Raw genomic sequence first — 27,985 nt, forward strand, 5'->3', positions numbered from 1 at the left:
CACACCTGAGCCTCAACTCTCGCGGCCCGGTACCAAACGATTTACGGACTGGTACCGGTCCGAGGCCCGGGGGTTGGGCACCGCTGGTCTAAATGACTCAGGTAAAGTTTGTAGCATGCGTGCTTGTTGTTTTTGTCTGCTTCCACTTGTCTTTGCACTAGGATGATGTCGGCGTAAATGTGCAGTCATATTCGTTGTGTTCCCACTAGTGCTGTCAGCGTTAATCCCGTTAAAATGACGTTAACGGCATAACGAGGCAAATCTCTGTTAACGAGTTACCGCGGATTGCTCCGTGCGTCGGGCTGGATGGCGTCAACACGTTAACGAGCTAACTGCGCTAACGCACTAGTTCCCACCAATGTAATTGAGCATTGCATGGCACATCTGACATATTGTTTTACTTTTGTCCATGACGCGCTTACCTTCAGGGTCATACCTCACATGAAAACCAAAACAGTTTCAAACACCAGATCTGAATGAGGGTGGAGGAGGTTCAATTTCGGGTAGCGTTGAGGCAGTAGCCATGTTGCAACGCGCTTAGCTTCTGTCTCACTAGCTTGCGCTGCGCTCAGTGGATCTGCGCTAGACAGTACAGCCTAGGCAGAGAAGTCGAGCGCAGATCCACTGAGCGCTCAACACAGACAGCATAGTCAAAAGAAAAGTTGATAAAAGAAATAAAAAAATTTGTATTGCTCGATACATATGCGTACCGAACCGAAAGCACTGTATCAAACAGTTCAATAACGATACATGGATTGTTGCACCCCGAATATGTATGTATATATATATATATATATATATATATATATATATATATATACACAGTATATATAAGTGTGTGTGTGTACGTGTGTGTGTATAGTTCACAAGTATATAATTTTTAAAAGTAAAAACAGATGAAAGCGTACCCTTTCATCTGTTTTTAGTTTATATTTCATATACTTCTGGAATATCCTGCAGATACTCCCACTGTATCTTGCAGTCATTCTATATAAATACAATTTCTGAGCCCTGAACCAACAAATTTAAATTATTTCATTTCATCCTACTTTTGCAGAGAAGTGAGCTCTAAAATGTGGCTCTAACCCTTTGAGCACACTTCCTGTTTCCAAAACTAGACAGAGCATTTTTCATTACCCCGTAGACACCAAAACGTGTTATCCCTTCTCATTCAGTTTTTTCAGGAGGAGCTACATCCATTAGCAGCTGGAGATGCATAGTGATGGGCCCTATGAGGAAACAGAAGTTAGAGGTCAAATCAACACAAGCACTTAAGTAATCATCATTTCATATCAATATTTGATCATATAATTCTACATACTTCTCAACATATATATTTTAAATTTTTACAGTCAAAAATATAAACTCACTCATGATTTTGCGCCCCCAGTTCACTTTTCGGTAGACAAATGGGTAGTAAAGGATAAGACCACTGAAGATGAAGATGGTACAGTAAAGGTATTCCAGCTCTGGCTTATCAATGATGGGTGCCAAGACCAGGTAGCAGGACACCAGGACCATGATGCCTGCTAAGACCACCGGTATCTTCAAGGGAACAGAGAAGTACATAGGAAGTATTTGATTGTCTAATATTTGATGTAACACTTAAAAATAATAATTTTTACTACTACATTTTGAGACAAAAGCTAAACTGATGGGCTGGCTGACTAACAAATAAAACATAAATTACTGTTGACTTCATAGACGAGTCAAAACAGATAGAAATGTTTTCTAAAAAACTGATAAAATTTTCTAAAATCAAGTATATATTTGACTTTCTATTCTCACACAACTAGTCACAACTATTCTGTTAACTAATAACTAGGTATTGTTAAAATAAATAAAATAAATCCTCATCTCAAGGCTTGATTGTGGTCATTTTTTGTATGATGTGGTTTGTCAATCCAAATTAACAAGGCATCAAAATGAATAAAATGATCTTTTGTGCCAAACAACATAAAAGATAAACTAGGCTCACCTTAACTGGTCTGTCCAGGTCCTTTCTAGTGAAGCGCATGACTATGAGAGCCAGTGCTGCCAGCCCATAGAAAAACCACTGAGCAAAGCTGAAGTAGTTAATGAGGGTGTTGATATCTGCTGGAATAATGTAGAAAATAGCCAAAACACCCTAAAACAGAGAAAAATTAAACAGTGAAATGCCATGTAGTGAAACAACACAGTGTATTGTTTATCTGAGAATCCATGTAAAATTTATAGGACTTGAAATGACACTGGTTTTTGAGCTCATTTAAAACTTTTACAATCTGTAATCAACACACCGTGAAAGGACATATAACGTTTTAAACAATAGATGGCTGATCATCTGAGGCCAAATTAGAATGCATACAAAATGAGTCATTAAATGCGTAAGACTCACATTGAATATAAGAGCAGGAGCAGGAGTGTAGCGTTTCACATTAATGTAGGATAAGATTTTCACCATGTGTCCTTCTCTGCCAGATACATAGACCAATCTGTAGAGCAAAAAACATTAGGTTTACATTATTAATTTTTTTTCTTTTTGCTATAAATTTGTTGCATTTTTTTATTTGCTTTTATTTGCGTTCCATCCCCTTCAGGATTCTAACTTTCATTTTCAGATGTTTTCATTTTTACACATACATAAATATGCACTTCAAACCGCTCTAAAGCTACTGACAGAAATAATCTAGATTATGCCAAACTATCAGCATGACATGCAATATGTAATAGATGTCTCTTTTACCTGCCAGCAGTGAAGCAGCTTCCATTGGCAGAACCAAATGTTGAGAAGACAACAAAGAGAGGAACAATCCAAGATGCTGGGTAAAGGACTCTGTCTCCGAAAGTCTAAAAAAATACAAACTAATGTTTCAGAAAATACAAGGTGTGAAAACAAGGGGCTGTTATGCTCATTTACAACTGTCATAAATAAATAAAATTTAGGCATACTACATGTGGATTAATAACTAGGTCTTTTGGGGATATTTGTATTTGCTACTTGTTTTTACAGTTATTCAAGATATGAAGCTTTATTTTGACACTTTAATATCAATATTATATATCACTATGTCTAATTTTCTATCTCCCACCAAAAAAGTAATACAATCTCTTCCTTTTATCACAGACAGTGTTGTAATAAAGCTCCTTGGTTGTTTGCATCCATCCTTTACATTACAGTTGTCTTGACCCTGCAGTCAGCTATTGTTGCAGAAAGCTTGTTTTGTACTCAGAGAAAACTTAGCTGTTTCCATTTTACAAAGCGTGTCCATCTCACATTAATGGTGACTTAGGCTGGGCAAGCTGAGAAGTCAGCAGCTTTTTCAGGATCAACACAAAAATAAACCATCTTTGATTTTGTCTTCACTTTTCTCGAAACCAAACTTTTTTTCTTAAATTCTGAAACACATCATCCTTTCTATCCAGTTACTGTAACTGTCAAATACTTGAAACATCATACCTAAAAACTAATATTACTAGCTAGATAAAAATGGTTATCAGATTTGCAGTCACTAAGTAAACATTTGTTAAAGTATAGGTGAGTGAATCCCAGTAGCAAGATGCTTATTGACCAGTGTTATCCTTACCACAGCAACCGCTGGAGACAAAAGCAGTTCAGTTGTGGTCATAACAGTGAAGTAAGCAACATTGACCAAAACATAGCACACAGTAACCAAAGGAATCCCAATAACAATCGCCAGTGGCAAGTCCCTGAAATTAATCAACAAAAGAAAATTTATTTTAAAAAAATTCAACGCCTTGTGAGTTATTGCTTAATACTAGAGTTTCTTTAAGGCATGTTTTTACCTGAATGGGTTTTTTAGCTCTTCTGTGATGAAATTTAGTTGGTTCCTGTAAAAGTAATGAAATGGAAAATATATGATACATATTTCTCAGTAGAGCACTGGACTCAAATGTATATGCACATACTCAGTAACCCAGTTAAGTCCAGTTTTTCTGGCCTAATAAACAGGAAAAGAGTTAGTCTCTTCAGCATCTTCGGTAGCAGTAACTTATTCTTTTATGTCTTTTATGTTTTATTTGCCCTTTAAATACAACCTCAGATGAATGACACTAAATCATGTTTTCCATGGAAATTAAAAGGTTTAATACCAACTGGTGCTGCTAATAAACTACACTGCAGTGATCACTGGCAGTTTTGGCAGTTTTCTAGTCTGGATCATTCAGGTGTGTGTTAAGACAGAGGCAAGGGGGAACAGTGTTGGGGAGCAACGGAATACATGTGCCGCCGTTACATATTTAAAATACAAAATATGAGTAACTGTATTCCATTACAGTTACCGTTTAAAAAGGTGGTATTCAGAATACAGTTACTTTGCTAAAATAAAGGGATTACACGACGGTCTTTTCCTGTTTCATATGTTAGGCCAGACCTTCCCAAAGTGTGGGGCCCGCCCCCTAGGGGGGGGCGCAGAGCCATTGCAGGGGGGGCGCGGAATGAAAAGGGGGGGACAAAACGCTTGGACACTGCTAACACGGAGCGCCCACAGAAACGCAAAGCAAGAGATGAAGCAAGCATCGCTGAATGTTTCCAAACCAACTTCATTCTAAGCCAAAGACTAGAAAATATGGTGAAGCATTTCTTCCCTTTGGTTTCACCTGCACAAGTACCAAGGTAGGTCTCCCCTGCAGAATTGCTTTTCCCTGTGTAGGGAGCAGCTGGGCTGTTCAAATCACAGACAAACAGTATCCCACAGTTGTTTATGTTTTTAAACCCATTTTGCACAGAGAGGCATTTTTTGAGAAATGTATTGATATCAATGTTGAATATTATTACACATGAAAAAAAAAAAAACTACACGTAAAATAATCACACCATGACGCTTCTGCCTTTCTAAATGGAGGGACATTAACTGCGTGTGTATATGTAAGCGTGTAAAACCTGAAGATAGACAGATTAACAGTATTTTGTCTCTATCTGCCATTCTGCAATTCATCTCATGTAAACAATAATGTGCACACAGCGTGACGTGAAAAAGGCACATACCTTTGACGTTGCCTGACGAACTCTGTATTCCTCGTCCACACGTAAACGCAAAAAAGGAGTTTAAAAAAATCTCTGTTTTCGGTGATTCGAAACGCCGTTTACGTGTGGACGAAACAGCTGCGTTTTCAAAAATACCCGTGTAGGTGTGGACATAGCGTAAAAGAGTTAGGTAGTAATAAAATAAACTACTGTCATTTATTGCAGATTACTTGTATTTGCTTAATTGTTTACTAAATGTTTGATGTGTGAAATAAACCACAATGGAACAAAATATGGGTGTGTGTGGTTGGAGGATGTGTTTGTGCAAGTGGGTGCGCGTGTGCACGGGCGAGAAGGGGGGGGGGGCGAACATTTTTCTTGTAAAACAAGGGGGGCCCAGCAAAAAAAGTTTGGGAACCACTGTGTTAGGCTATGCCCTCTCAATTTTCTGTAATTCCACGCCAGTGGAAACCCAAACAAAACATGCATTAAGAGGCTCTAGTGCCTGAGTCTCAATCTCGAGTCTCATAATGATGTGAAGAAATATTTTTTATGATTCAATATGAAGGCAATAGGCAGAGTGTTACATGCTTAGCCCTAAAGAATGTAGCTTCATGGGCAGTGTAGTCCGTGCTGCAGGGAGAATGGACTGCCATACCCGTTATGTATGGCGTTATTTTTGTGCCACTATTCTGAGCGCACGTAAAAAAAAAATCTTTGAGTGCACGTAAAACAAATTTACAGGTGCAAGTGTCGCATTTTGAGGAGAAATTTATTTTGAACGAAGAAAAGCTAAATTTGAGTGAACAAAATTCATTGCTGCGTGCAAAAAATGTATTTCAGTGTTTGCTATTATCCACAATAGCAGCCCCTCTTGCCATAGCTGGACTGGCCATCGGGCATACCGGGCATTTTTTATTTTTTTTTGTAAAGGTATAAACAATAAAAGATGCTGGTCAATGTGTAAAAATAACTCAGTTGTTTGGTGGTGGCTATGGCGGAGCTTCCACAGAGGCCAGCGGGTGGATGAGGGAAAGGTGAGGCAGGAGGAGAGACCCTAGGCGGCCGCAGGTCCGAGTGTCAGGTGAACTGAACTTCAGGCAAGAAGTTATGACCTGCAGTCTATCTGGGTCAGATATAAACCAAGTTTAGGTGTAGTTTATTTTCGTTGTGCTGACTTTTTACAGTCAGTTACAATAACTGGTACTGCGTACTAGCTAGCATGACGGAGTTTCTATACAGCTGGGTGGGTGCTGTGATGTTACTGATAGTGAACTTTATTTTATTCATAAGGTTAGTTAGTAGAGTTGCCAGCCATCCCATAAAAAACAGAATCGTCTCTTATTCAGAGAAAATATTACGCGTTTCGTATTGAGCTGAGAAGGAACACAGTTTGTCCCGTACTTCAGCTAGAATGGAAAAAGACACAAAGCTGGAGTTATTCTGTGTCTTTACGCTGTCAGCTGCCTCTTCTTCTCTCATTCTCCCCCCTCCCTCTCCTGTTGCTACTTCAATCATGAAACTGATCAATGATCAGCTGATCGGTTTTTGTCTCTTGTTGGCTTATCGCCCACTTTGCGCCAGAAAGAGGAAACCAGTGGATGTCGCGCTAAACAACAGCAGCACGTTTAAGCTTGATCAGCTGTTGTTAGAATTTATGTAATATTAATTTCTAGTATCAGCTGATGTTTGCTGGAGCCACAGCTGTAAAAGCTGCTGGTCATGATATCGGTTTGGATATGTGGTGAGAGGGAAACAAGAAGATGAAACCAGGAGATGTCCTTACTGAATCATCAGAGCTGAACAGGTGATGGAGAAACAGGTTTACCTTTTAGGCGACATGAATGAGTTGAAGGGAAGCTATGAACTGTTTCCGAGAGACAAATAACATCAGGATCCTTTTCTAAGTAGCTGACAGCTGGTAACTGTGCAGGGGCGGGTCTAGCAAAGTTTTGCCAGGGGGCAGGGTAGGGCAATAACAGGGAAAGGGGATACAAAGAAATACTTTTCTGTCACGATCCTGGGTCTTTTGACCCAGCGTTTTGAGTTTTAGTTTATGTTTAAGCCCTTCAGGTTTTCTAAGTTCATTTTTTATCATGCCTAGGTTGTTCTAGTTCTTTGTTATTAGATTCCCCTTGTGTCTTCCACCCCTGTTAAGTCTCCCTTGCCCTTCATGTGTTTCATGTCTGTGTCTTACGTTGTCAAGTTCAGGTTGTCATGTTCAGGTTGTCATGTCTGCGTCTTATGTTTCCTGTTTTATTTTGAAAGTCCAGTTTTCATGTCATTGTGTTTGAATTTACATTTCCTGTGCATCATTATGTTCATCCTTGTCAGCTGTTTCCTCATGTGTCTCGACTTCCCCTGATCACCTCATGTGTGTATTTAAGTCCTCTGTTTTCTATGTTTCGTTGTCAGGTTGTCTGTTTGCATCCCCATAGTGTTTCGTCATAGTTTACTCAGTGTTCATAGTTTGTCATCGCATTTTCACTGAGTTTCTTAGTCCTTTAGTTTTCTGAGTGTTCACAGTTTTCTTAGTTTTCATAGCTTCATGCTTTTTCATGTGCCAACATCCAAATAAAGGATCGTCTTCTGTTCAGCCAGCAACTCCGCCTTTCAGTGTCTGCTTCTTGGTCCTGTAAACTAAACTTATCGGCGCACCCCACCGTGACAGAACGACCTGACCATGTCAGACCCAGCGACACATAGTGGAGACGTAATCCGAGCACTGGAGTCGTTATGCTGCCAGTGGAGGCAAAGCTCTAGAGAGGAGGAGAGGGAGGAGTTACTTCTGCGTCAAGGTTTTTCCTTGGTTATGGGAAGCGCTACCCCCTCTGATCTCGGACTACCTCTGCACCATCCTCCAACCCCGTCCACGGCAGCATCAGCGGCCCGGTGTGCGGGCTGCATCACCACAGCCCCGCGGCCGTGCAGCCTCCCCTCCGCCTGCTGTAAGCATGCGAGTCGGCACGCTGAAGTTCGCCACGGCGCCACACTCTTCTGCGCCGGCGCCACCCCTCAGCTCGCCGGTTTCCACTTCGCTATCACAGCTCAGTCGTTCACCCTCGCCGCCTCGACCGGACTACCCGTCTCCCGCTTCTTATCTGGCACGGATGTGGTCGGAAGACGAGGAGCCGGTCAGAAATTCAAGTTTCGTCCACGACCGCTTCAAAAAGGAACCGGCGTTCACGTCGCCGTCGCTCATTGCTACGGCATGTCTCGCCCTCCACTGAGCAACACGAGGATGCTGTGGAGGTCATGGATTTCGACCTCGAGGAGCGGCAGCGCGCTGCATGCGCTCAACTGGAGGAAGAGCTCCTGTGGAAGCCGTGGCTCACTCCTAACTATGAAGAGATCTTCCGGGGAACTCGCCTGGCTCTCGGGGGTCCCCTGAGCTTTCAGGAACTCTCACCTACCACTCCATCAGCACCCAGTTCCCCAGCCTCTGCGATGCCGCCTGGCGCGCATGAGGCACCGCTGTCTGGTTCATCGGAAACTACAATCAAGAAGAAACGGCGTTCGCGTCCCCGTCGCGCTGCGCGACGACCGGAGGTGAGTGAATGCAGTCTTTCATCACCAACCTCCATTGAAACATTGGAAGATGAACTAGATTCAGAATTACAGATTCAAGGGTCAAAGTTAAAAGAGACACATAGTGTGAAGATGGCTGACTCTAGTACTGTGAATGGTGTGGTCTGTTCGTCTGGCTTCCACGAACAAGGAGTAAGACCCACACAGACTGTAAATTCCAGCACTGGAGAGTTTCAGCCTGTGTTCTTGTCACCGCCACCCGAACAGGAGTTTGACTGTCCAGCCTCTGAGCCGACCGGGGAGTCCCCTGTTTCGTGTTTTACTGTTAGCAAAAATAAAGACACTGTTTCAGAATTAGCCAGTGCTAACTGTAGGCTGAGTAATGCACTGCTAACCGAGCCACAGCCTAGAGATTTTGTCCCAAAGATAATCATGGACAAACCTAGTAATCTTGCAGGGACCTCTGACGCTACACTTAGATTGAAAGAGACCTCCACAGACCTTAATGCTAATTGTGTGGGGAGAGGGGTGGAGGTGTTTTCTCCTGTGTCATTTAATGTGCCTGGGGTCCCATCAAAGACTGAGTTACCTGTGGCTAATGTAACACTGATGTGTTTCAAATACTCAAAGATCAAAAGGTACTTCACCCAAATTTGATGCAAAAGAGCTCAATGATTTGGACCAGTAGGTTCGGCTACGTACAGGAGAGGCAAACTGAATGAGACTCAGGCAACTGTGAGTTTTGAAAAATGCCGGCTTTGTATTTTTCTTTTCACCCAGAAAAGAAAATCAAAGAAAATATGACAACCATACAAAACATTACAAATAAAAGTGTTTCTTTTTGGTACCAGTATTTTCCTCAGTGACAACCCTGTGGCACAATCACGGTAATCATTTTAAAAAAAGAAACCTTACCTGGGTGCACCCTTCTAGATGTACAAAGTTCACGTTCAAAATGAACCACAATCTCAATTACCAAGATCCAAATGACAACATTTGTTTGTATCTTCATAGGCTTTGTTAACAAATTGCAACAATTATTAAGCTGGAGAAATAGATCCAACCGCCCACACCCACTTCCCTTCCTGTTTGTGGGATGTATAGAGTCCGTAAAAAGTCCTTAAAATAAACCGTCCGTAAGTCCAGGGGGATGTGTGTGAAGAAGGGGAACAACACGTTCAAAGTGGCGTGGTGTGTTTCTGTTTTGTTGCAGCTGGCCTACCACACTCTGCTGTGCAGCACAGAACAAAGTCAGTTGGTCCTTCAATGGGGTTGGCTCGCCATCGATTATAGGATCCGTTGCAATGCATCAAAAGGAAGATACAAAGGGAAACAAAAAAAAAAACCTGACCTGTCAACGACAGTGTCATAGGACATATTAAGTTCCTTATATAATCACAGTTCACAGTCCTATCACCTACAATGTATTATTTGCAACGTTACCCATGTTACAAATTGAAAATAAACAGTAAAACACACAATCTGTGCATTTTCTTCAAATGCTGTTTTTTCAGTAAATTGAATAAAGTTTTCCACAAAATATTTTTTTAAACAATTATCCAATAAACACTGGAACATTTTTCTTGCAAAGAACTCATGAAAAGCACAGATAAACAATGACCTATTAAAATACTTTGCTCACCGATCTCAGAAAAGAAAGGCGGAGCAGCGCGAGATGGAGCAGGAATGATGAAATGGCGTCGTCTCTAACTCCCGACCTTCGTCGACCAAACAATGTAAAAGGAACCAGCTAGTTACTTGTCTTAGCAGTACACATACAATAAAACAATCTTTCATAAACAGCGAGTGCTAACTCTCCCGTTTATATTACTTTTTTTCCCATACCTCGTTTCAGTAAATCGCCGTGTCTTTTTCCTCGCTAGCGTGCTCATGGAGAGTTCGCGAGAGAGAGAGAGAGGAGGAAAAGCCTGTGCTCTCTCAGACGGAGATGGCAGGCAGGGCCCTGCACCACGTTTCAGCAGCTCATTGGCTTAGAGCAACTCACGCCTACACCAGAGCAGTTAACTCTTTAACTGCTGCACCTATGGCTTATTCACTATAAACAGAGTGTACTGCTAAGATTAATGGTCCTTTTTTTCATTTTGGTATATTTTATCCAAGCCATCCTTAAATATGGGTTACACTAACACCTCCCTTCCTGAGTCTGCTCTGCTCACCAACGAGCTACTTAAAGTAGGCCCCTGTGCTTTCATAGCAAGTAAGGATATTTTAGAGGAGGAGGGTCATGACGTAAAGTATAAAAGGACTGAGTGTGAGATGATGTGTGATCATGTTTTGCCTGCTGCTCCTATTTTCAATTAACTTAAAACTGAAAATGCTGATCATGAACTCACGTTGAAACTTAAAGATGACAACATGGATTCAAATCAGGGTAACATGAACTGTGAAATGTCCCAACCTGAATTCTGTTTTCCTCACAATCGTGAGCAGGGTGTTTTTGGACTGTTTACCTCCAGCACTGCCACCTCCAATCAGAAGATTGAGGCTGAGACCAGGGGATACAATTCTACTGTTAATGAACATGTGGTGTCCCCTCACGGAGTTAACCTGACACAATTCTCCTGTGTTTCTGTGAGCACATTATTAGACAAGGTTTTGAGTTCCAAGGATAATGTTACCACCAGCACACAGCCTAAAATGTCACCTGTCTCAGCTAAGGGTGCTAGCACAGCATTATCTGTAATGTAATTACAGATAATTAATCAACAAAACTGTTTTTTAAATATCTTGCTGCATTTTGTATAAGTTCATACTCAAGTTTAAAACAACAACTACACTAAAGCTATTCTGTTATACCTGTATGCAAAAAAAAATATTTCATAGTTCAGCAATACTGATCAATCTAATAAACTTAAACCTACACCATCCTCCCTATTCTGGTATTTTAAAGAGTACTTAGCATAAATATTAAGCAACCTAACTAATAGGGTTCCAACTCCCAGCAACAACAAAAATAAATAAATAAAAAATAGGGAACCACCCCTCACGCTCCACCTCATGATGCTTAATCGACGTAATCAACCTTAATTTGATGCAGTGTGAAAAAAAATGCACAGAAATCAATTATTTTTCAAGAAATATTAAATAGATTCAACATCTTTCTTCAACAAAATTGCAGACTGCACAGATGGTACCTTCCCAAAGGAAAAAGTACTATAGCTTACTAGGGTATATTAGACTTAATAGTCACTATATACAGTAATTGACTTCTATTCATTTTACATCAAATTAAAACTTTGGGTGTCAGATAATTATTTATTAAAAGCTAGACATTTTAAATGAGAATAAGAAAGAAAAGTGTGTCTTTGTGCCCCCTTTTCCCTGTTAATGCCTATCGGCCCCCCTGGCTAAACTTTGCTAGATCCGCCCCTGCACAGTTACCAGCCGTCAGCTACGTAGAAAAGATCCTCGAGTAGAAAGTAATATTAAATAAATTCTAACAACAGCTGATCAAGCTTAAACGTGCTGCTGTTGTTCAGCCGCTGGTTTCCTCTTTCTGGTGCAAAGTGGGCCAAAAGCAAACAAGAGACACGGACTTGCGACAGAACAGCCGATCAGCTGATCATTAATCAGTTTCACGATTGAAGTAGCAGCAAGAAGAGGCAGTCGCTCCATATATCGTTTGTTAAGCTTAACGCAGGAATGCTTTACAAACATTCAGAGATGGACTTACACACTTGCTTTACTTCTCTCGGGATAACTTTGTCGGAGATGAAATGCCGGGTTGCTAGCGAAGCTCCAAATGCTATCCAGACCACCTACAGGTCCCACATGCCACAGCCGCTCTATCACGTGATGCATACTGCTCCGACGTGCTAACGTTCTGAGGTGAGTTACGGTGTGTTGCAAGTTTTGTGAGGTGCTTTCGTGATATTTAATGGATCGGATTACATTTTTTATTTTTCTCCGATATCCGATCCAGTAATTTAGGTCAGTATCGGACCGATACCGATACGTAATATCGGATCGGTCCATCTCTAATCTGTACCCATTTCTCCATACACTCTACATAACACCCTTGAGTTACAGTCCACCTCAAGCGTGGTTCCAAGTCAATGTACCACTTGCCACTATCATGCTGGTCAGTTCTCATCAACCAGATTCATACCTGAATATTTCATGTTTGCCCAGGAGCTTATCCATGAAGGTTTAAGTCATGTTTTTGTGGGTAATACTGTAATCCTTGTTTTCCCTGTGGCTGACCCAGCTTATCTGGGCCATAAAGATAAGTCATTGATTGAGACTGAAAGGAGGAATGTAGAAACAGGGCTTTCTGTTTTAGAGCCTATTATGACAGCCAACATGAGTCTTGAAGTGAATGAGCTGGTCCCTGCCTCAGGACATCTAACACCTGTTTGCTTCTGGACTGATAACTGTAAGATGACATGTGAACGCAGCCAGCATCTCTCTTCGTCAGCTGGGGGGCCCGAGGAGCCCATCCAGCCTCATGCCGCGTCAGCTGGGGGGCCCGAGGAGCCCATCCAGCCTCATGCCACGTCAGCTGGAGGGCCCGAGGAGCCCGTCCAGCCACCACCTGCGGCTGCCTCGCCTGGTCAAGCTTCAGCCTCAGCTTCTGCTTCGCCTGGTCCAGCTTCAGCCTCAGCTTCTGCTTCGCCTGGTCCATAAAAATGAAAAATCACCATCGGCCCACTGGGCAAATGCCCCAATGGCCAGTCCAGCTATGCGGTCAGCTAGTGGGTAACAGGCATCTCCGAAAACATTAGAGCACTAATGCAAATATGTGATGTCTTGATAAATCAAGCAGATATTTCAAGTTTACACAGCACTATTCTTGCCTGAAAATATCGTAAAAGTTTATTTTGTGACCCAGAAAGAGTAATATTTCAAACTCCGCCACTCTGTGTTCCTCTGCCACTGCCTCGTTTGAGTTTTGGACGAAATGGATTCTGGGATATTGCATTTCGTCATTTTGAGCTGATTGGAGACCAAAACAGACTTGCATCCAAGACTGTGATTGGCTGGTTTTGTGGCACAAATATAATGGTGTACAGAAAGAGTTGAACGCGCACGGGCAGAAATGTTGAAAGAGCAAGCAACACATTGTGAACAAGCGCAAATGCAAAAACTGAGCAAGAGGGGCTGCTATTGTGTGTGTGTATGGATAATAGCAAACACTGAAATAAATTTTTTTGCACGCAGCAATGAATTTTGTTCACTCAAATTTAGCTTTTCTTCACTCAAAATAAATTTCTCCTCAAAATGCGACACTTGCACCTGCAAAGTTTTTTTTACGTGCGCTCAGAATACTGGCACAAAAATAACGCCATAGTTATGTGTCTGTGAGCGCCAGGGAGGGAGAAAAAGTAGAGTGGAAAAGTACGAGCTGTCACCTAGCAGAAGTGAGAGATGGAAGCATGTAAATATAATAATAACCACTGCAGCCAAAAAGAGTGCCTGACAAGCCCAGTTGTAAGTAAGCTATTAAGACTCGACTGTACACTGTGTTCGTGTTTTCCTCCAAACCAATAAGTTCCTTAGGAGCAGCCTTTCAACACCTCTCTCTGTCTCTCGCTAGCAAAGTTGACAACAAAGTAAAGCTAGTTTTCAGCTACGAGCCCGTATTAGCCAGAGGTCCCTTTACTATGGTCTGGAGCCGCAGACCTGTTTTATATATGCGCGGAATAGTTTTATATACGAGATGACTGTAAAAAGTGCAGCTATACCTAATGTCCACCTACTGTTACTCATTTTATATTAAGATTTAAAAATCTAGTTGCTATTGGTATGGCGAGTAACCTTCAGTAATAAATCACACAGCAATAGTACATTCATGTAGTTGTAAAAAAGCATAGGTAATATATTAAGTAGTCCAAAGTATTCAGAATACGTTACTCTCATTGAGTAACATAACGGAATATGTTACAAAGTACATTTTGGGGCATGTATTCAGTAATCTGTAGTGGAATACATTTTAAAAGTAATCTTCCCAACACTGAGGAGGTAAGATAGTAAAGATAGAAGTTAGTAAAGATACTGGAGAAACAACTTTACTATTTGTAAATCTCAGAGTTATAAGCCATGTATACATTTTAAAGCAAGCAAGCAATTTGAAATTCATGAATCTATAGTAGGAAACATTCAAGACAAGTGCCAATATTCCCAGGATTACAGAAGTTGCCAAAAACCGAAGAGTTACATTTCAGACTCTACAGGCCTTAGTTACCATGTTCAATGTTAAAGTTGATGACAGTACAAATAGAAAAATACTGAACAAGTATGGCTTTGCTTGGAAGGTTGCCAGAAAAATGTCTCAGTTCTCTAATAAAATATGGTAGCAAGATTTGCAAATACATCTGAAAAAACACAAGATTCCTGGAAGTATATTCTTTTCAAAGATGAGACCAAAGTGGAGAATATTTGGCAAAACAAAAGAAATTATATCAGCACAAACACCTCACACCAACTGCCAAGCAAGGTGGTAGAGCGGTAATGATTTGTGCTCGTTTTGCAGTCACAGAACCTGGGCACCTTGCAGTCATTGAGTTGACCATTAACTCCTCTATATACCAAAGTATTCTAGAATCAAATATGAGACCATTTATCCAACAATTAAAATTGGCCAAATTGGATCATGCAAGAGAGCAGTGACCCTAACCACACCAGCAAAGCTACAAGAGAATGAGTGAAAAATACAAATAAAAAATCTAGGTATATCAGTCACTCAGTCAAAATTCAGCCCTTTCTAACTGAAAAGCTGTGGTAGGAGTCGTGCATAAACAAATACCCAAAACCTCACTGAACTGAACAGTATTGCAAAAGCAGTGGGCCAGAAATCCTCCATAATGATGAAGGAAACTGAGAGTCATAGAAGAAATGACTAAGTTAATTTATTGCTGCCAAAAGGGGTTTTACAAACTACTGAATCGTGGAGTGTATTCCAGTTTTCATACACCGCTCCTGCATTTTGATATAACATATAATATGTCATGTGTGTGTGTGTGTGGGGGGGGGGGGGGGGGGGGGGGGGTCATTTGAGGTTGTAATTTAATGGTTCTAGATCTAGTAAGATCTAGATGATTTTTTGGTCATCCCCTGTTATGTAAAACCTTAGAAAGAGGGTACACTTTTTCACATGCTTGTACTAGCAATGTAATGCAGAAATGCATAACTAAAAACAACACACTCAACCAGTACATCATCTGTAATTGTATAGAAAGCTAAAATAGTTAGTTTCACAGGTTCATCATCAAGGCCCACGTTTCTACCTGGGCCTTGATGGTTATGGTATCTGCTTACTAAAAATATTTTAGTGTAATTTGTTGAATACTGCCCGATCTGGATACATCAGTAAGGTTATTTGAGATAAAATGCAAGCAGTTTGAAGTATGTCATTTTTGAAAACAAAGATGTAAAACAGTTTTGTTCTTTTCTTTTCTGAATGCTGAGGATGGTTACAGTGCCCCTTATTTGAATTCAGAAGAGCAATACTCATCATATTATCACATATAGCCTGAGAAAGTATGAAACCAAGTAAATAATTACCATCCATCATAAGCCCAAAGCCCATTATAAAATGCAAGTCCAATTGCTCCAAAAGATGTTGCAGTGCCATCAAAAGCATTTGAAAAATTCTCCGTTTTTCCTAGACACAAATACATAATATACAATAATGTTAGTGGTTAAACATTGGTTAACATTTATTAACACAAACATTTAAAGACAGAGTTTTATGTAAAGATCTATAAGAAGACTGACCTTGTGCCAACAGAACGATTCCTGCTCCAACTATGACAAGAATGATTACAAGTTTGGCTGCAGTAAAGAAGTTCTGCACATAACTTGCCAGTTTGACACTTAAACAGTTGATGGATGTGATGATCACTGCAAAAAAACAGAAAATGTAATCATATATTTTCCCACCTATACATTTATAATTAAACACATTTTTCGAAGAAGACTTGGTATTAGGGGTTAGTTTATCTGATCATTCTAAATTGCCCAAAGGTGTGAATGTGAGTGCGAATGTACGTGGAGCAAGCAGCGGCAACTGTAGAGACTTCAGGACCAGACTGAGTATTGACACAGGTGTTGGAGAGGTTGTTGAGGTTCACTTTGTCGCTGCCCAATCATCCACTGGCGGTGACGATATACTGGATGGGAGAGGGTGATGACCCTCGGGTCTTCCTGGAGGCCTTCCAAGCCACGCTGGAGGCATTACAGTGGCCTCCTGCAGAGTGAGCATTGTGGCTACTGCCGCCGCTCTCTGGAAAGGCTCAAATGAGCCTGCTGCTGGCCTCACGATAGAGCTTCAACGACATCTGCTGGGCCATCATGGATAACTTGGGCCTCTCCCCGGAAGACCATCATGAACGGTTTCGGGACAGTCAGATGACGGCAGTGGACCAACTGTTCATGTGGTCCTGGAAACTGAATGACACAGCAGTGAGGTGGCTGCAGCCCAGGCCGTCAGAGGGAAACCACCATGAACTGGTGGTTCTGCAGCAGTTCGTTGAAGGGCTGCCCAGGGAAATGGCACGATGGGTCTGCTCCCATCGGTCAGCAAGCTTGGAAGCTGCGGTCACACTTGCGGAGGACCACCTGGCTGCGCAGACCAAGGGAGCAGAGAGCCACAGCCAGCCAGCTACCAGACCACAGCTCATGCAAGCACTGAGACAGAGGCTCCCCGACCCCTCCCCAGTGGAGCGGTCGCTGATGCTTCACGCAACAAACCATTTTTTACCTGGTCTGCTTGCCCAGGCCCTGGAGTGCTGGAAGGAGTGCGCCCGGGATCTGAAACGGGAGTGTCTGTTGAGGTGTTTCGCATACCCGGGGCTCCAAACCCCTCCCCTGGTCAAAGAGGGACATACAGCATTCCAGTAAGGTGTCAAGGGGGTATACGCTAGGTTTTGGTGGACATGGATAGTACACAGACCCTGGTCCACTAAACCCTGGTGGCGAATCCACTCTGCCTTCAATAATGCTCCATGGCGAATGGGCTATTAGTGAAGGCGGAGTGGATGAGGTGAACTGTGATCATGGGGATCTTCGCAAGTTTCCCATTGTACCGCTGCATATAAAGTTTAAAGGAAAAATGCATACAGTTAAGGCTGCAGATAACTCACGCTTATCCCCTATTTCTGGGAACAATTTGCCAGGGATGCAATACGAATGGCTATCCGGTGGATGGTCTACTCTGGGTATTACCTCCTGGAATGCTTATCTGTTTCAGGTCATCTCCTGAGTCGGGATCATGAAAGTGATTACTGACTGATCAGGGCACATCATTCATGTCTCACACACTTAAGGAGTTGTAGGAATTGTTGGGCATTAAATCTGTTCAGACCTGCGTCTACCACCCTCAAACTGACGGGTTGGTGGAGTAACTGAATAAGACTTTAAGTTCATTCACGAGGATGAATGCAATTGGGGTGATTGGTTAGACCCTTTGTTATTTGCAGTGAGGAAGGCTCCCCAGGGCTCCACAGGACTTTCAGCCTTTGAGCTACTCCTCGGCAGAAAGCCACGGGGGATGTTGCACCTGATTAAAGAAAACTGATAGAAAGGTCCAAGCCAAAAATGAGATTCAATGCATCCTGGACCTGAGAGCAAAGCTGCACACTTTGAGGAGGTTATCAGGGGAAAATATACTCCAGATCCAGGAACGTCAACACCGCTGACTCAGGCAATTTTCACCAGGAGACAAAGTGCTTGTATTACTTCCTTCTTTAAGCTTAACGTTACTCACCAAGTGACAAGGACACGATGATTACGGGACATTAACTGTGAGGTGGTGCGGTCGGGGAAGAGCCACACAAATATGTCATCTCAACATTGTGAAAGCATGAAGAGAGGTGGAAACCGACTTTCTGGTGAGCCTGGTTAAGAAAAGGCTCAGATGTTGTTTGCAGATGTGTTTGCCCCCTGTCCGGCTGTATGAACCTCTCATAGAGCACCATTATGAAACTTAGCCTGGTGTGACGGTGCGTTCACAGCCATACAGGTTACCTGAACATAAAACACACCTGAACATAAAAATGGGGATAATAGAAGAGTCACACACTACGTGGTGTAGCCCCATAGTTCTTGTGGTGAAAAAAGATGGGTCTGTATTGTACTGCAAAGTGAGTGAAGTGTCATGATGTGATGCCTACCCCATGCCCCAGGACAACGAGGCTCTGGACCAGTCAGGCACAGCTGAATTTTTCATGCCACTGGATTTAACCAAGGGCTACTGGCAAATTCCCTTGTCTGCAGAGTCCAAGAAAAAAATGGCCTTCTCCACTCCGTAAGGGTTGTACCAATTCGTAACACTTCCGTTTGACTTGTTCAGTGCCACAGCCACCTTCCAGTGCCTCATAGACCAGGTGCTGCGTCTACCCGCTTCATATCCTGCTGCCTACCTGGAAGATGTTATCATCCATAGTCATACTTGTGCATGTGCAATGGGTGGCTGGGATCCTGGAGTCCCTGAGGCAGCTGGGCTCACATCCAACCTGAAGAAGTGTGCAGTTGAACAGAGGGAGGTCCAGTATTTGGGGTACCACTTTGGGGGCGGACAGGTGCACCCAAAGATGGAGAAAACAGCATCCATCACAGCCTGTCCATTTCCCAAGACCAAGAAGGAGGTGAGGCGGTTCTTGGGGCTGGTCGTGTACTACCACAGGTTCATGCCCGGAAGGGTGAACCAGATCTGGTCCAGTGGATGGAGTGGTGTCAGGCGGCATTTGTGTAGGTGAAGAAGCTCTTCTGTGGGGAGGTCCCCACACCTAACTTTTTTCCTCCCTTTTTATCCTGCAAACAGACACCTCGAATGGAGGGCTGGCCGTTTTGTCCCTGCAGGTAAGGGGGGTAAAGTGACCGATCTTGTTCATCAGCCAGAAGCTGACAGAGTGAGAAGGAGCTGGTGACAGGAGAGTGGAGTCAGCTGGAAAGTGTTTACCCCGAAACATTGTGGAAGCGCAACAAACAAAAGAAACACATAGCAAGAATACTGTGTGGTCTGAGTTGTGTGTAGACATCACAGTTGGCTTTAATTATTTTAATTTCAATAAAAGTATTTTTTTTACATCTGCAAATTGGAGAGTGACATCGTTCTGGACACCTTACAAAGTAAGGCACACATTAGCTTGAAATGGCTAATGTGGCCTGAAAACCGATTGTCTTCACAATCACTTTGTGGTTTCCATTGTAAAGTATAGTCATGTATGAGCTTCTAAAGTGACTCTGTTCTTGTGTATAGTTTATTGCTGTTAAGCATGAACTTACATATAGCCGCTGCTGCTAGACACTTGGTGACAATTAGAGGTGGAGAGCAGCCAGGGTAGAAAGGAGTAGAGGCATATTCTGCAAAGCTCAGTGTGATGATAGCAAAGGATGAAGGCTTTAACACCATAATAGTTGTCCAGGAGTAAAGGTAGGCAACAATAGAGCCAAAAGCCTCCATGAAATAGGGGTACTCGCCGCCTGATTTGGTGATCATGGTTCCAAGTTCAGCATAACACAGTGCTCCTATGCAGCCACACACAAAATCACAAAAACACAGAAAGGAAAGTTGTAAAACAACATATAAGAAGGGACTTTCAAAATTTTGTATGAGTTCATGCATTCAAAGCAGTGGTAAGAAACCTTGCATGTCTGTGACACTCATATATGCTTGGCACACTCAATCGCTGTCATTATATCTCCCTTGCTTCTTATGCTCTCATTTTCAATCCTCTTCACCTCTTATTTTAGTTTTAATAAGATCAAAAGAAATGGTTTCAAATTTGTTTATTTCTAAATTTTTGCATTACATTGCAGGTGCTTGTGCTTCCAGAAATATATATGATATATATATAGATATAGATATATATCTATATAGATATAGATATAGAGATATAGATATAGATATATAGATGCACACACACACACTTCACCAGTGTGCCACCCAATTTCTGGGCTTTCAAGTTAGGTTGACCAGAAAGTATATCTTCAGATCCATATAATTAGATTCAGGAATTCCAGATTAGATGGAACCCATTTTATATAAAACTCTGTCAAACCACAATAATCAAAATCTAAATACAACATAACTGAAATACAAACTAAAGCCATACTAAATAGCATCTGCTAGTATAAATAGTACAAAACAAAAATTTAACTGACTTAGATCAGACATCTTTTGTTATTTTTCCCCATTTAATTGTTTTCTCACATCAAACAGTTCACAGTGTCTGAGTGATAAAACAATGATGTTCTTTACACTTTTCGGGAACATCTCCTTTGTATCTGTGAGCTTAATTAATCTAAAGACTAATGTGCACTAAAAATCCTCACAATAATAATTTTGACTTCAACAGCCAGTAAAAACATCTTCCACAATGAAAAATTATATTCCTGGCAGAAAACAAAAGTGTGTGTGAGCTTGTTCCTATTTTGACCATCGTTATTTGCCTACATGACTTGAAAAGAATATTAGATTCCTGATATAGCAACAGAATTGGGTGCTGAATACAATGAAATATGAGTTAAAATGTTGGTCTCACCAAGAGTAGATAACACACCGCAAGCAGTCCAGATTAGGAGGCAAGGTCCTACAGCTCCCGAGTACAGCAAAACAGACTTTGGGGAAATGAAAATGCCTGAGCCAATCATAGTCCCCACAATGAGACAAATGCCACTCAGCAGACCAACCTAAGCAAGCACATGGAAAATAAAAAATATTAATGTGTTTTTTCAGTTATTTAATGCCAGTAACTGTTTTCAGGAAACTATCATTCCCATGTGTTCTATAACATCATAAGTATTTTAGCAACACCGGTTTAATGCGTTGCTGTGCTTCAGCTCTTGGGATCTGAAATAATAGTGGAAATAGTTGATGCACCATTTCCGTGTCATATTTTGATTTTAAGTTGGTTGACAGCAGCAGTTAACAAACTCAAGAACTGGTTGAATCAGATATCATTACGTTGCCACGCTGAGTGAGGCAGAGTAAGCTGCTAAAGACTAAATTAAAGATGAAGAAGTCCCTTATCATTAAAGACAAAATTCTCACAACATGTGAAAACAAACAGCAATACCACTTTTATAGGTAATTTAATTTTTTAGTCACTATAGATAGATCAGGCAAGAGATAAGGGTAATACACTAAACTTGTACTTTGTCTAAATCACTGCAAAAGTGTTCCAGATCTTTCTGTGGATCTCATACAGCCTTACCCAGTAATGAAAAAAAAACAGAGAGGCTTGTCATCTCTATACTTATTTAGAAATTTCCCAAGTATCCTTGAGAGGAGCAAAGAGCTGGTTTAATGTTCCTCAACCAGAGTGAAACCACATTTTTCATTCTGAATCTGAGGTCCAACAAAGGGGCAGACTCTTCTCTTTGTACCCTTGCATGCATCTTGTAAGGGAGGATACAGAGTATGGTCCCGTCTTCATAAAAAGGATGACCACCACTTTAGTTTGCACATTCAAAGACACCACCTTGACCACAATGTTTCAGAGGCATGTCAGCACACACCCTGATATCCCTTTGTTGGTGTTGATCTGATATCATCATAATAATTTTGGCCAAGGATCAACACAACAACCAATAACCTCTGAGTTTTCAGTTAGTATTTTCCAAGAATTTGGCTAATCCTATTACATTTTCACAAGTAAACCAGCATGAGTAATGTAAACTGGCTAAAGGCAAACCTAACTTGATAGTATATTTATTATATTGTATTGATTAATAAAGAAAAACGACACATCCTGGGGTTATTGAATCCAGGTCACTGACCAGTGTCCGTGGGACCAAAGAGATAGTTAACTAGTTCAGCTTACATTCCACTAACAGTAAGAACACAGGAGGAATGTCACACAATCAATATGAAAAAATAAAATAAAAATTACACACTCTTTCAATTCTAATTGTTTTTTTTATCAAAACATAATAGGAAAAAAATGGTTTCACAAAACATTAAATTATACTTTTTCATTTATTTAACAAAAATTAAGCCAAAATTCAAAAAGCAGTATATAAAAAAAAAAAAAATAGAAAACTAAGTATACCTCATTCAGTGAGAATTGAGTACCAGCCAACTGCCAATGATCAAATACACTTGATTAACTGATCATCAGCAAGTATGACCACTTCTAAGAGCAGAAACATTGTCAAGTTGTGGGTCTGAAGCATTCAAGTGTCTGATAACACAATGCTGTAAAGGAAAGACATTAGTAAACATGTTAAAGAAGCAATTATTACTGCCAATAAAGCTGAGGTTTCAAGACACTTCCCAATGTTGTCAAGAGTGAATATTCCAGAAAATTCACCCTAAGGTGAAAAAAGACCCCCCAAAAAACAAGAGCTGCGTCTCAGAATCCACAGGCCTCTGCTAGCATGTTAAATGTTGCAGATCATGACAGTGCGATTTGAAAAAGACTATACAAACATGGTTTGTGTAGAAGGGTTAGAAGGACAAAGTGTCATGGTCCTGGGTCGTGTGACCCAGTGTTGAGTTTTATGTATCTTTTGTATTCATTTATGCTTTAGCTTAGTTCGTCTAGTTAATTTCTTGGGTGCTGTTTAGCCCTTTGTTTCTTAGTTGTTTATGTCATCTATGCGTCATGTCTGCGTGGTTATGTTTAGTTCATGTCATGTCTAATCTCCATGTTTCCTGTTTTACTTTGAAAGTCTGTATTCAATGTCAGTGTATTTAGTTTCACTTCTCCTGTCCTGTCTTTAGGTTCATGTGTGTCAGCTGTGCTCCCATGTGTGGCCACTTCCCCTGATCATCCCTCATGTGTATTTAGTCTCTGTGTTTCATGCAGTCTGTGTAGCGTTGTCTGTGTTCCCACCCTCCATGTCCTCACGACCAGTCTTTACAGTCATCGTTATGGTTTTCTTAGTCTTCATAGCTTATCAGTATCTGCTTCCAGTTTAGTTTAAGTTCAGTTTAGTCACGGTATTTCTGCTTTGAAACCTACTCTCTTGTGTTCGCACCTGGGTCCACCACACACACCACCGCACGGTCTGTTTCCTCAGATCGTGACACAAAGCCTTTTGTATCTAAAAAGAACATGACAACACAGCTGAAGTTTGAAAAGTTGCATGGGTTGCCAGGTGAAATTGTTAGGGAACAATGTCCTTCAGGCACACCATATCAACACAAACAACTTTTGACAAATATTTAGCACACTAGTGGAAGGGTAATGGTTTAGGTGACTCAGCCACAGGACTTAGGCACCTTGTAGTCATTTAGTCAACCGCTAACTCCTGTATACAAAAGTATTCTAGAGTCAGATTTATCTGTCCAACAGCTAGCTTGGCCAAAAGTGAGTCATGAACCAGGAGAATGACCCCAAACACATCAGCAAATCTGTAACAAAGTGGCTGAAAAAAGAAACTAATCAAGGTGCTGAAGTTCTCTGTCTAAGTCTTGAACCTAATTGAAAAGCTGCCTAAACAAATACCTACAAACTTTAGAGCACTGAAGCAATATTGTAAAGAAAATTAGGTGGAAAAATCCTCCACAATAATGTGAGAGACCAATGAGATAATGATTACTTCAAGTTATGGCAAATAAAAGTGGTTCTACAAGATACTGAATCATTGGGTGTACTTAGTTTGTCCGCAAACTGCTTCTGCATTTTGGCTCAGTTTTTGGTAAATAAATAATGAAACATTATAATATGCTATGTGTTGTTGTTCATTTAATGTTTATTTAAATCATTTTAGTACCTGGTAAGTACTGGATTTTTTTTTTTACTGTCTTGACAAGGCTCGCAAAATTTCAGAATCTCTAGTAGCCCTTCGGGCAGGCATTCTTCAGTTTTTGGTAGCCCTAAATAAATTTAAGTAGCCCGAATAAAAAAGAAAGCAATTTTTTTATGTTTTGTTTCCGTTACAATATTATACTTTATGTATAATATTGTAACGGAAACAAAAATTAATCAAATAAATTGTTAAAATACAAATCACAACAACTGTATAAAAACCATCAACTCAAATACTTGGTTCAAATTGAACAGAAATTTCTATGAACTTGTAAGAACTGTGTAGAACATGAATCAGTCTGTGTCAGATCAAATGAAACTCACAACACGCCTGGCAGAACATCATGTTATTTAGCTTGTCATACTCCAGCCACAGAAATTCTTTTGTCCATGAAACCAAAAAAGCTGAGCTTTCTTTTTGCCTCATAGTCTGATTTGTCATAACTTTTCCGTTTTGTGGTAGGCTTTTCTTTGGCTGCCCCTTCTTCACCCTGACCTGTCTTATTTGGATGAGCAGAACTAAAATACCAGCGTAAATCCTGCTGCTTTTACACACGTACTTACATAACGGTCAGCGATTCTTTGCGCACTCAACCTCTCACATGTTTAAGCTTGCTGCGAGAGATTTCACTTGTCGCATAGTAAGCTGAGTGATAAGACGATGTCAGAGGAATTGGTGTGCAATTAATCGTCACTCACCAATCAGTGTTGCTGCTCTCTACACACCGTTCGCGCAATTGCAAAATGAAAGTGAAAGCAAAAAAAAGAGCGCAAAAAAAAAGAGCGCAAATTCAAACGCGATTTCAATATGTCACATATTGACAGTGGCTCATCGATGCCAATGACATAATTACTCAGCTACATTGGCGAAAGAATGCAAAAGCATAGACATATATTTTCCTTCTTATGATAGCCCGACGGGCAGGGCTGAGTTAGATTTTGGTAGCCCGACTGGAAAAATCGCTAGCCCCGGGACGTCGGGCTAGCGATTTTGCGAGCCCTGCTTGAATTAGGATTGATGGAGGGTTACTTTTACCATGACTGTAAATGCCGATATAATAAAAGAAGAAAGAATTAAGAAGCAATAAAAAAGCAATATCACATAAAAACAAGTCTATAAAATGTGTTTAAAGAAGAGACCGAAGTAACTGATTTTCCAAGCCTTATCTCTTCAGGTAGGTCATTCTAAAGCCTAGGGTGTGGTCACTTTTAGATTTATGCTTCAAATGTGAGACAGCCTCCCAGAAGGGCCCTACCTGAGGATATAAGGATGCAAACATTGGGTAAAATCTTAAAAATCTATTAAAATAAACAGCGATCTGGTGGGGCTTGATATAAAGATATAAAGCCAGTGACTTTTCTTTATGCCAGAAAGAGAATTACAGAAGTCTGCAGGAAAATATGTGTGAATGAATTTTTCCAGGATGAGAGCAACGACTATCATAATAATCCTATTTTAACCTGGGAAAACCTTTCAGTTCCCATAAGTTTATTTTAGGTCTTATGGAGCTTATTAGGGGTCTGGATTGCACTGCTGAGTGGATGATTATGGAGTTAATCTGTAGAGACGCTTGCTGTGGTACTGCCTGGTACTCAGTTCCAAGGCTCTATTATTGTAAAAAGGTAAGGATGATCCTTTAGTGTGAAAATTTAGTGAGACTTGTTCTCAGGAACCTGCATGTATATAAAAGTCAAGCACACTGGTTCATACTTACATCTTTTTGAAGGGCAACGGCCTTCACCACCTCCTTGTTGTCTTTGGTAAGGTCAGTGGAGCCATTCTGTGACTCCTTTCTCTTCCTTATTCCACTTTCATCCATAGCAACACACTGGTCTATGAGGTAACATAAGTGTTGACACACATTACAGACCACTTGCATTAACTTTTACAGGAAACACATCTTTGTTGTCCCTATAAAAGGTTATCATGACATGATAACGTTTAGAGGGAAAACTATGCTCTTCCATGGGCAGTAAATGTTCCCTTTCATCAAGATACACAGTGACTCTCAGAAACAAGAGCTCACTAAAAATCCACTCAAAGCCAAATCAAAACTAAGTTTGTTCACACATTGATTCCCATAATCTTACAGATTTAATTACATTACCAGGAACAGATATGGCTCAATTGTACAAATTTTGATTTTAAAGAGTTTCACTACAGTATTAACCTCATGCAGTGATATGTTAGACTAATCATCAATAGAGCAGCTCAATAACAGCCTTAAAGAGATCACTGAAATATCTTTAGAAGGGTTTTGGGTTGATTTTAAGTTTATTATAAGGTGATTCAGCATGTAAGCATTGTTTGTGTGGAGCTTTTAAACAAATATAATAGCAATTTTTAACAAATGTCCCTTAGAGCTGTATTAACTGTAATCCTTAACATTCATTAACTATTTGAGAGTCAAAGGGTTAATTTTAGTGATTTTTTGTGATTTGTAAAATACAATTTAAAAGTAGAACATTTGGATTTGGTGCTCTTTGGTGCAGTAATGATCAGCTCATATGCTTTTTAACTGGGAAAAACTGTGAATATATTACTATTGTAAACATAGACTCCAACTTAAAGTCATACTAGGAGAACTGGTACAGACTGGCAGTAAGTCAAACATTATAAAAAAGAATGGGGAGAGCTGAAATGTCTCTTACTCTGAAACTCGGTGATAATATTTAAATACAAATTGTAGTATTAATACTTTACATATATCAAATAGCAAAAGACTTGTTTAGGAAAGAATTGCTTGAATGTAATTACATTTAACAGTAGCTCTGCATCACCACTATCACATACTATGTAATACATGATTATAAAGAAATGCACATTTAAAAAACATGTTACTTACTTAACTTACTTGAAGAAAACAAAAACCTCAATGTTGGTCCATGAACCTTGAATGCAGCTTTTCCAAACCCAGGTGCAGTGTTGTGAACACACAAATTATGTTAAGCTAAGTTCAGTGAAGTAGAGCAGAAATGTCTGATGAAAATTTGGGGGGGGGGAAACAAAAAACTTCATGGGACTGAGTAACTCCTCTGGTGGGAGGTTCCCAAATGTGATTGGACAGCTCTACATGAGAAGGGGGATGGGTTAAGGCAAAGTTCTAGCTTCATGAAATCTATTGAGCAGAAGCTTTAAAAAGGTACTGCTTTGAATTACACAGCAGATTTTCTTAACTCATAATATTGTGCAATAGCAAAATTTTATACATATGCAGCTCCCCAACTTTGTAAAACAGTAACTGAGAGTAAGAATAGAGTGAGAGTCTGACAGCAATACTATAACCATAAAAAAAGAAAATCACATGATAAGCTTTATTTCATTTAATTTATACCCTTTTATTTCTTGAGGGAGATCACTTAATCTGTTACTCAGTGAGCACTCCAAGAATCCCAGTAAGAAACTAAAAGTGACACAACCAAAACACCTATTACGTTTTTTTCTGTTTTGTTTTTTGATACTCTGAAAGAATTCCTTCCTTCTGAGTTTACCTAGCCTGACTTCCTTCACAATGCCTCTTTGATAAGGATATGTGACACCCCTGCAGTTGTGTGCTTGAACATTTGTGAGTTTGTGTGCTCATGTTTGACATTCCCTTTCCACTATACATGTTCTTTTACCTCTGAAAGAACATGTATTTTAGGCTGTAAAGTTAGCTCTGACTAGGTCACCTTTAAATATACCTTCAGATATTATTATACAAATCTTTGCTTCATTATGACATCCACAGATTCTATTACAGACATTAATATTCAATGAAATGAGTGAATC

The 27,985-nt window shown here is 40.6% G+C and overlaps 1 protein-coding gene across 1 annotated transcript; it reads right to left on the bottom strand.

The window, feature by feature from the left end:
* Window positions 1–472: 472 nt before the first annotated feature.
* Window positions 473–27,931, bottom strand: LOC120721458 (b(0,+)-type amino acid transporter 1-like). Its single transcript, XM_040011811.1, has 13 exons — window positions 27,060–27,931; window positions 25,929–26,047; window positions 21,001–21,148; window positions 19,742–19,984; window positions 16,232–16,357; window positions 16,019–16,118; window positions 3,787–3,831; window positions 3,567–3,690; window positions 2,726–2,829; window positions 2,378–2,474; window positions 1,979–2,128; window positions 1,371–1,545; window positions 473–1,229 (listed from the first exon to the last, which is right to left on the bottom strand). The coding sequence occupies exons 2-13, from the start codon at window positions 26,031–26,033 to the stop codon at window positions 1,168–1,170; spliced, it is 1,479 nt and encodes a 492-aa protein (XP_039867745.1). The 5' UTR covers window positions 26,034–26,047; window positions 27,060–27,931; the 3' UTR covers window positions 473–1,167.
* Between the last annotated feature and the right edge of the window lie 54 nt (window positions 27,932–27,985).

The sequence above is a fragment of the Simochromis diagramma genome, unplaced genomic scaffold (genome assembly GCF_900408965.1).
Source record: "Simochromis diagramma unplaced genomic scaffold, fSimDia1.1 OVJJ01000603.1, whole genome shotgun sequence".
Taxonomy (NCBI): Eukaryota; Metazoa; Chordata; class Actinopteri; order Cichliformes; family Cichlidae; genus Simochromis; species Simochromis diagramma.

Coding starts and splice junctions, on each gene's coding strand:
- LOC120721458 (XM_040011811.1), bottom strand. CDS start 26,033: ATGGATGAAAGTGGAATAAGGAAGAGAAAGGAGTCACAGAATGGCTCC. Junction 21,149..25,928: donor CCGTTGCCCTTCAAAAAGAT/GTAAGTATGAAC, acceptor GTGCTTGCTTAG/GTTGGTCTGCTGAGTGGCAT. Junction 1,230..1,370: donor CTGGGGGCGCAAAATCATGA/GTGAGTTTATAT, acceptor GTTTCCTCATAG/GGCCCATCACTATGCATCTC.